Source organism: Coccidioides immitis, assembly GCF_000149335.2.
Source record: "Coccidioides immitis RS genomic scaffold supercont3.1, whole genome shotgun sequence".
Lineage (NCBI taxonomy): Eukaryota > Fungi > Ascomycota > Eurotiomycetes > Onygenales > Onygenaceae > Coccidioides > Coccidioides immitis.
In genome coordinates this window covers 2316862-2326324 of record NW_004504310.1, presented here as the reverse complement: position 1 = coordinate 2326324, position 9463 = coordinate 2316862, and the positions used below count along the sequence as shown (strand labels likewise).

The window sequence follows — 9463 nt, the reverse complement described above, 5'->3', positions numbered from 1 at the left end:
CATTTTCATTTTTGATGAAAAGTGATACCTCAATCTCTATCTTAGTCTTCTGTTGCCAACTCACCCAGACATCCAACAGTTTCCCAGTCATCATGGCTACTAGTGAGCTTCGTTTCTTAAGAAACCTTAAACCAGGAATTCCTTTATACCTTCGCATGAGCAAACCAGGTGGAACCTGGCGTCGCCTCGAGGCAAAGTACGTGGACTGAGAGCAGACTATGACGCGATGGCCCGGGAAAGTTTTGGTGCCACAAATGATGGTAAGGTCGCTCTACTTTGGGTTCAAGTAGAAGCTGTACAATCCCTGTTAGCATACATAACAAAATAGTTGGACTGCTTCAAATAATTTACCTTGCAAAGTGCCCTTTCTCCTTCTCAGTGTCTGAGGGCAGCTCTGAGGGTTTTTTCTTCTTCGGCATGGTGAGGGAAGGTGGGTTTAAATGTTAGGGGATGAACATAAAGGCTGAGATGGGGGTAATCTGCTAATTTTATGGACGCAGAGAGCTGTCCCTTGCCTCTTTAGCTCTGGGCATGACATGGCAGCATCAGAAAGCCATGTTTTTGCCTTCAGGGGAATAGCGAATTAAGTCACCCCGCTCAAGGTGGAGGAGGGTTTTGCGGGACGGCCCGGCAAATCAAGTTTGAGCTCTGCTGACAAAATATGTGTTTTCCTGATAAGGGTTAGCCTCTATCAAAGTCTTGTCTCCGATTGGCTGTTGAGGTCTTGCCTGATTCTGCCACGCGTCAGCCCCAGTGGCACAAACACATTGGCAGGAAATCATTGATCCCCCAGATAACACGTCCCAGGACGCGCCGAGAGACGCGCCAGGTGCCCCAGCGGAGCGAAAGCGTGACGCCGACCAGTTTAGCCTTGAAGCAAAGGGACAACAGACATCTAAACTTCTGAGGGTCAGGCCCCACTTTGACTGCTGATATGGTGAGGGTTGAACCATGCGCTCTCTCAGCCTTGGTCACTCTCTTCTGGTGAGGACACTTCGCATGATCGCTGGTTATGAAATCAAGGTCCCAGCAGGACCACTCTTTTCCCTGCTTTCACCGGAACCGGGTCGGCCCGGCACTAGCCAAACAGACAATAAACAAGACTAGTGGAATATCTTTTGGTTCCTCACCTCCCTCCCTCTTTATCTTTTTTTCAATCCCACTCTCCCTCAGCTTCACCTGGTACGTGACCTTCCGCCCTTCCGCCCGCCAGGCCACTTAACTGAAAATGATTAGTGGACCGGAATGTCCGCTCCAAGTTTTGACTCCACCCTCTGCCGGAATTCGGCTCCCATTGGCGAAAACCGGGCTGGAAACGGAAAAAATAAAATCCCGAATAATTTGGCTTCCAAGGGTACCTCGAGAACACGTGGTCAAGAGTCTCCACCCAATAAGATCGCCTAGGATCTCACGCACTCCTGGGACGGCGATGAATGCTATGCATCGAGGAAATCACGAAACTCCAACAAATCATCATCTTCTTGCTTCAATGTCTTTTCTCATTGCTTAACAGTCAAGTGTTCCATATCGGCGAGCCCTAATTGACCGTACAGGTGGACGAACTTCGACCAGGGAAGCAGTGTTCCAGCTACCCAGACATTTTCGGGAGGTTTGTCGTGACCTGCAATCATCAACCAGCGACCTCCGTGACCTGCGTGACTCCACTACGCGACCTCTGGATGCTTGCAGAACGCCATTGTCCATATTGCCCTGTCCATAATGTTTTCATTCCTCTGGCACTATTGCTCGGCGGCGTGGGCTGGGTTTCGACAGTTCGTCTATCTCCTGTTTTATTTTCTTTTACGTGATTCCAAGTATGAAATACCCGATGATATCGAGGCTACTTCCTCTACTGGCCTCACTTCCACCACGTACAACATGGAAGAAGCTCCACGAGCCCTTACCCTCCCCAACGCCGAAGCAGCACAATGGAACAGAGACATTCTGCTGGAATTTAAGGCCGCCTTGGAAAAGAATCCTGCGGTGGACCTAATATCAATGTTCTCTGACTCTTATCATCGTGAGCATCTAAATGCTCAGTATTCTCAGCTGTCTTATGCTGCAAGAATCAATCTCCGAACACTAACTGAACTTCATGACGCCCTAAGGCGTGAGCCAGAAGTCAATCTGCTATCTGCATTTCCAACAAATTATACCCGCAGGATCACAATGGCAACTGGTTCCCCAGCTTTGTCACCCGCAGAGGGATGCACATCTGAGAGAAGGGCTCCCGAGTTCCGCACACGTCTTGAGCTTGCTGAGACTGCTTCAGTTATCTTTCCATTGTCTGAGAAGGTTACATCTTTACTTGCACAGTCAGGAGAGTTAGTGAATAGTGGGCCAGGTGACACAGCAGATTCACTCTTTCTCTCCTTGAAGAAGCTTCTTTGGGATTCAACAAAGCTCTGGGAAAATCCTGTTAGAGGTGTGGTTGTCAAGTGCAATGAGAACATCATTGCCAAAGTCATTACAGGAAACAAAGATTACACAGAGTACACAAGCTTGGAATTCCTTGCAAAACAGGCACCTGATGTTCCTGCACCGAGACCACATGGTTTGGTTGCTTTCGGGCCCTTTCGAGTCATATTCATGTCATGCATTCCAGGCATGACCTTGACCCAAGCATGGCCTAGCCTGTCCCATGAGGAAAAATTATCAATACAAGGCCAGCTGGATGAAATCTTCCGCCGTCTGAGAATACTTCGACAGGATGATGGCAATGTGCTTGGAGGGGTCTGTGGAGAAGGGGTCAAAGAGCTCCGTGTTGATGAATGCGCCCTTTTTAAAGGCATCACCACGGCCATCAAGTTCAACGACCTGCAATTCTCCGCCCACCACCATGGCAGCTCCACTTATGTTGAATTCCTTCGTTCCTTTCTGAGAAATGACCGCTCCACTTCAATGCATGAATCGGTGTTCACGCACGGTGATGTTAGGACTGATAACATAATGGTGAAACAGGATCCCAACGGCCGCTATATTGTTACTGGAATTATTGACTGGGAGTATAGCGGCTTTTATCCTGAGTACTACGAATGCACTGGGCTGACTCGCACTTTGAGCCTGGTGGATGAAAATGATTGGTATCTCTATTTGCCGGAGAGCATCTCCCCATCGCAGTTTCCCGTACGTTGGCTGGTTGATCGACTCTGGGGCACCCATCTCAGAACCACGTAGCCCAAACCAGAATTAAATAAAAATCCCCCAAACAACCCCCTCCCTGGCCAGAGTATGGAATCCCCTGATCCTGTTGTGATCCACAATAAGAATGAATGGGAAGTGGATGAGATTCTGGCAAGCTGGATCCATAGGAAAAGGCTTCAATACTGAATCAAATGACTAGGGTTTGACCTGGATTATACATGGTATCCCGCCCAAAATCTGAAGGGTTGCCCACACAAGATTCGCGCCTTCCATATGGCAAGTGAATCAGGCTTCTCCATAATATGAATCCAACCAAGAGAGTGAGTCTGGGAATGAAGGTGATAATCTGAAGAGTGAATCTGATCAAGAGAGTGAATCTGACTGAGAGAGTGTATCCAGAAATGAAGACAAGAACAATACTGAAATCTCCCATGACCTGGAATTCAACTAAAAGGGTGAAACAAGACTATGTAACTGGCTTCCACATGTTTACAAAGAAACACCAAAGCACATGCAGTGCCAGGGAAGGTGTTGCTGCTGTTCTGTAGGGGGTTGAACCGCTATTCCTCTCGGGCCGAGCCCTCGATGCCATGCCGTGCTAAGGACGTCGGGCCGAGCTTACCGAATCAAATCTGTACGTGTTATTCTGTTTGTTTAGTTTGTATTTAGAGCATGTGACTGAGCTGGTGATCATGTGAGGTCACGCCTGCATAGCTGCTGACAAAGCGGCTGGGACGGTGGATGACATAATCAATCAATCAATCAATCAATCAATCTTAGTTAACTAGTTATTTACGAATCTTAGTTAGTTATTTACGACCTCATAAGTCTGTAGAATTGGCGATATATATTCCATATCTTTTGAACTCGTTTATACCATAGTGGCGTTGCGTTCCGTGTCAATGCCAGGCATTTCTCCCAATTATACTGAGAAGTGATGGACATTGTCTATTTAAAGTCCTATATGTACAGTACATCCATAATAGGTTCCACCGTGTGCATTCCATACTCCATAAGCATAAACGCATTTTCGCTACCAATGCCTCATCAATATACCGTTTAAACCTCTAATTCTACGTTGCCTATTATTCGCCCAATTATATCGCTTACTTTCGACTGACAGAATGAGTGAGTCAGCTTACTCGTCCAGATATCCTGGCACCACTTAAGTGTCTGTAATATGGTCGACCTTGGTGAGATAATTTGATTGTAGCACCCGCTCGTTTTCATCGTTGGTTCGGTTCCATCTGGCACAGGATTGTCCTTGCGACAGAGCTGGATGCCAACCATCATGATCGCCATAAAAAAGTCATTCTTGAATAATTCTGCGAACCACCTTGCTGATTCGCTATGCACGGGATCTTCGTGTACCTGTCGCTGGTGGACGAGAATGGCCAAAGAGCATTCCAATGCGGACCAGTAAGATGCTGGGTAACAAATAATCGCCTGCGGTTGACGGGCATATCGCTGGTGAAGGATGAGGAGGATGCGTCGCAAGGTTAATTCCAGTGTGGATACTTGGAGAGCTTTCCAGCTTGTTTCTGTGTTGGTGGGCCATATGGATAAAGTGTTTCGGAGAAATGAGGTTTCCATGAGAAGGCTTCGTAGAATGGAGTCGAGATGGATCACTCTGCTGTGGCTAATGTTTCCTGATAGAGAATTTGCAGTGGTGACTATCTCGAATGCTGTTGTAAATGCACCTGTGAGGAGAATCTGGAAGGAAGAATCTGTAAATTCGAACTCTGCAGCTGGCACAAAGGGCTCTTCCCTACACGGGTCGAGGTCATCGTCGTTTAAATTTAGAGGTGGTAGTGTGTTGAAATCATCTCTCTTAAGAAGAGGGGGACTGCCACTGGTGATTGACTGTTGCAGCTCAAGGTGGACAATGGTCGTCCATAGTCTTCTTTGCATTTCTGCTTGAAATGGCGATATATCCTTCAAACTTAAGGCCGGATCACAGTGTAGGCCAAGGGACATGGCATGACGGATCACAATTCCCATGAGAGGCCCGCACGAATCGTACTCGTGGCATGACATCGCGCCCATATGCTTTGCAATCACCATCATGCAGAGTGCATTTATAGTGAGGAGGGTCGGGTGGAGGATAAAGGACATTTGTAGAAGGCATACTTCCGCCGCTCTCAGCAATCGTTTTACTCGCTTCGAATTTGCATGTGGGGTGGTGAGCCAGCCAATGCCAATAACCATTAAGAACTGTGCCATCCAATCCCATCTGGGCATTGACTCATTCTTCCAGAAGGCTTCCACTTCCTTACGGAATGAGGGGATATGTAAAACGCGGTATATTCGTTCTACCGTTGAGAGATAATTCTCAACGTAAACCCAGATTTGGTCTTTATTAGGTATGATTGAGAGAATATAATCCTTGGGATTACCGAAGAGACTGGTGAAGTTCGAATTTAGGCCCGAAGCGTCGGCGTGGGCATCATCTGCTTCTGGGTGAATCTGTGGAAGAGGCGGGAACTCGAGGTGATTGTCGTCAGGAGAGAATATTGATTTGAACTTGTCCACTCATGTTAGCTATAGTGTTTAGCGATAGATTCGATGGCAAACCCACTTCCTTCAGATAGACAGCCCAATGAGTCTCGCCTCGAAACTTTGACAACCAGATCGTCGCCGTATCTGGGTATAAATACATCGCACCATTTGGAGACTCTCGAGAAACCTCGACTCTGAGCGGCTCAATCACCCGCCCAGCAGTAGGGGAATCACCACCAGATGGATTTAAGTCGTGAAGCAATTGCGGTGACTCTAGACCCGTTAGCGGACTGTCCAGGCCTCCTTTTTCGTCATCCGTGGAAGGTGTTCTAGTATTGGCGCTCTGCGATTCGGGCCGTTCAGGACGGGGAGAATTCGAAAGATAGATACATTCATCTGCACGCTTACTTCTCTTGCAATTCTCACAGGGAGTCTGTCGATCGCACTTTACCTTCAAGCGCCTGCATCGAGAGCAAGAGATTGCCAGCCGGTGCCGTCTGCGGACGACACGTTTTTGCTTCTTTGAGGCCGGCTCAAGATGCCAAACGTGCCACATGCTGTCTAGAAGGGCGGAATATAAGTATAAATTCAGTATTACAGTGAAAACAGTGCCCGTTGAAGCGTCGTGGGCAGGACATCCGGGGCTCTTGCGCTCGCGAAATGGCGAAGACGGGCTTGATGCAGCCTGGGAAGACGGATGGAGGATCTTATCTGATCAGATTAGATTGATAAAGTTTGCGCGAAACCCGAATTTGAGTCATCTCACGTGATCTATGGCCTGTGATTGGGCAGATGCAGCCTGGGCATACGTGTGTTGGACCGCAAGGTTGCATTATACGGAGGAACTAGCTAGCTACAGAAGTCCGCGCGCTGGTACGTGTGCAACACGGGTCAACTTCCCCTGCTCAAATTATGTTCAAGGACAACCCCGCTCCATGCAATCCGATATAGCGATTGCAAGGGTACTACAACACATTTCCAAATAACTAATAATGACACCAAGACATGCATGGATGCACGCAGCACACTCCCTAAAAGCGGAGCGAACAAATGACCTTTTACCGCTTCCCTTTCCGCAACTTCTTCTCCCGCTCATAGGCATTCGCTTCGCGTCCCTCCTCGCTCTGAATCTCAGCAATGAGACGACGGTATTTCCGCTCATATTCAGCATCCCTCTCACGTTTCTCCCGTAGGCTCTCGCGTGCAATAAAGTTAGCATCTTTCCGGAGTTCTCGCATCGCGCCTTTGCGCTCGCGCTTATGCTCCGCCTTGAGCTTGTTGAGCTCAGCCCGCTCGCGGTCGGGATCATAGTGCCTATCGGGGTTAAATGATTCTTCAAACTTGGGTATTGCTGTCTTGATTGCGAGCGGTCTATGATTATGGAGTAGTAGGGGGCGGCGGGCTCGTCGAGCTTCTGCAAGCTGAGCATTCATGCTGTGACAAGTACGTTGCATATGATCAGATAGGGCTGTAGGCACCTTTCCCGCACACGACCTAATCAAATGTTTGAGAACCGCTCGGGCGGGCTCAAAGACCTCAAAGAAAGCAGATTTGGTGGCCCATAACTCAGCAGCAGTTTCAAGTATTGACGTGAACGTCTCGACAAGAGACAACTTTAGACCCTCCGCCCTATCCTTTGCAACCGTCGAGCCGGTTAGAACGTCCCAGAATGACGGAGTCCTGACTTCGGCGGACACATCTGTGCCTTCGAGTCGCATTGGTTCTGAGGGAACACGCGCAGGGAATGAGCCCAGCTTAGTTTTTGGTGCTGTAGGTGCGAGAATGCATAAAGCATTTAAAACATAATTGACAAGTTCCGGAATGTATCTCTTTGATAATGCTTGATATTGGAGGCATAAAGTTGTCACGTAAGCACCGATGACGAGGTCCCCCAAAGATTCAATATTACCTTGTCCAAGGTAACGTCCCATTGAAAGCATCGCCGGTGTCACCACGGGGTGGAAGTGATCGGATGTTGGAAAGATAGTTGAGATGCCAGTCAAAATGACCAGGTCACTCGGAAGAAGGTTAAAGGGTCGATCGTTGGCCACTGCACGAAGCTGAGCCCTAAAAGCAACAGCTACATCCTCCGGATGCGTCTTGGCGAGGGAATGGATGTGACGTAGTAGGTTCTCAAGGATGGCGAAGGGCGGGTGTTCTCGTAAATTTGCAAGGTACGAGACATGTTCCACGAGGACTCTAGAGAACTTTCCCAGTTTCGCCTTGTTGTCGCTATGAAGCCTGGAGTGATGTAAAGCGCGGATTCGTTGAACCACTGTTGGCAAATCTTCCATCTTCACGTCCTTTAATATGTTTAAAAACTCTTCATGGCTCTCAGGGCACGGATAAGTATAGGCTAGGGAGTCGTCTTGGGTGGATAGCGTCTTCTTATCATCAGGTATACTCTCTGCCCCTGGGTGTAGAGTTAGCCCGTTAATGAACTCGTCATCATCATCATCGTCTTCCTCCGCCGCACTTTCACTGCCGTCGCTGTCGTCGAACGACAAGTCTAGGGCGGACCCAGTTTCAACCAACTCATCTTCGATTATAAAGTCATCTTCGTCTTCCACATCTAGGTCCGGCCGTGTAGTTAATTGATGTAGACCGAACGGCTTGGCATCATCGACTTCCGCATCGTCATCTAGATCCGCACCACCTTCATCTGCTGATCCTTCATCATCTTCGCCATGCATTCGCCTCAGCCTCTCCTTCTCAAGTTGGCGTAAGCGTGTAGCCTCTTCTTCAGCTATCTCCTCTTCCGTTTTAGTCCTATCTGCAGGCTGGGAGCGTTTATCAAAGGCCATCTGCTTCAGCCTCTGATCATACTCCTTGTCCGCAGCATCCCTATCTTTGCCATTCAAAAGAGCAGCACGATCCGGATTCATCATCGGATCCGGACGCTGCTCCTGCAGTGGTGGCTCTGGCGCCTTGATACCCCTCATCATTTCAAAAATGCTCGGAAGCCCCTGATCTAGAGTGGCTCTCAAGTCGTCGTCATCTTCCTTAGCCTTTTGCCGCTCATATTTGTACTGCTTTGATTTAGCAATAATCTCCTTCATGACCTCTTGTTTTGACTTTTTCCGTTCGGGCTGTTCTTCGTCGTCGGATTGCCCAGCTAAACCCTCCATGTCATCTTCTTCAACGAGGCGTTTCCTCTTATTATTCCGACCGGATTCACTGTCATCCTCCGAATCTCTCAAGTCGCCTTCGTCGAAATCATCCCCGAGCTCCTTGTCAAAAGAGAGCGCCTGGCCCCCGTGAGTGAGCAGCATTTCTTCATCTTCGTCATCTTCCAAGTTGAACATGGACTCTTTCTTGAGTCGCCTTTGACTTTCTCGTGCAAAGCGTTCCGCCGCTCTCTCTTCGGGTGTCATTGTCGGATCATTTTCGCCGAAACGTCGATCGAGGAGCATTCCAGTTTTATTGCGGCTATGGATTTCTTTCAGGAGAGTTTCTTTTCTCTGTGACCAGGTTATCAAACTGTGCCCTATCAAATAGGACGCTTCCCACGGTGAATGCTAGAGAGCTTACCCGCTGCTCGCCCAGGCCTCTCGTGACGCCGGGACGATGTCGAACCGGGTCGGTATTGCCCTTGTTGGTTGTTACAGCAAACTTCGCAGGCCGCGCTGGTGCTCTTGCTTCGAACGGATTGAATTGCTCTCGGAGTTCCTGGAGAACAGCATTGCGATGGATGCGGTTGGCGGCCGCAGCTCCAGACTTTGCATTTTGCTTCCGCTGTTTTTTGGACTGCTGCTGTCCGATAACTCCCTTCTCGCGGAGAGAGGCTTTCAACTGCTTTAGCTGTGAGGGCGCCATCTTG

At 48.7% G+C, this 9463-nt stretch overlaps 3 protein-coding genes across 3 annotated transcripts; 1 reads left to right on the top strand and 2 right to left on the bottom strand.

Annotated features, from left to right (window-relative positions):
• Nucleotides 1-1719: 1719 nt before the first annotated feature.
• On the top strand, nt 1720-3177 carry CIMG_02244 (uncharacterized protein; the record flags this gene model as incomplete). Its single annotated transcript, XM_001248472.2, has 1 exon — nt 1720-3177. The coding sequence occupies one exon, from the start codon at nt 1720-1722 to the stop codon at nt 3175-3177; it is 1458 nt and encodes a 485-aa protein (XP_001248473.2).
• Nucleotides 3178-4021: 844 nt separating this feature from the next.
• CIMG_02245 (uncharacterized protein) lies at nt 4022-6199 on the bottom strand (the record flags this gene model as incomplete). Its single annotated transcript, XM_001248473.2, has 3 exons — nt 4022-5667; nt 5723-5916; nt 6052-6199. 3 exons carry the CDS (start codon nt 6197-6199, stop codon nt 4204-4206), a joined length of 1806 nt encoding a protein of 601 aa, XP_001248474.2. The 3' UTR covers nt 4022-4203.
• A 365-nt stretch (nt 6200-6564) lies between these two features.
• Nucleotides 6565-9459, bottom strand: CIMG_02246 (rRNA maturation protein; the record flags this gene model as incomplete). The annotated part of the gene is made up of 2 exons (XM_001248474.2): nt 6565-9104; nt 9175-9459. The coding sequence occupies 2 exons, from the start codon at nt 9457-9459 to the stop codon at nt 6702-6704; spliced, it is 2688 nt and encodes an 895-aa protein (XP_001248475.1). The 3' UTR covers nt 6565-6701.
• Nucleotides 9460-9463: the final 4 nt, after the last annotated feature.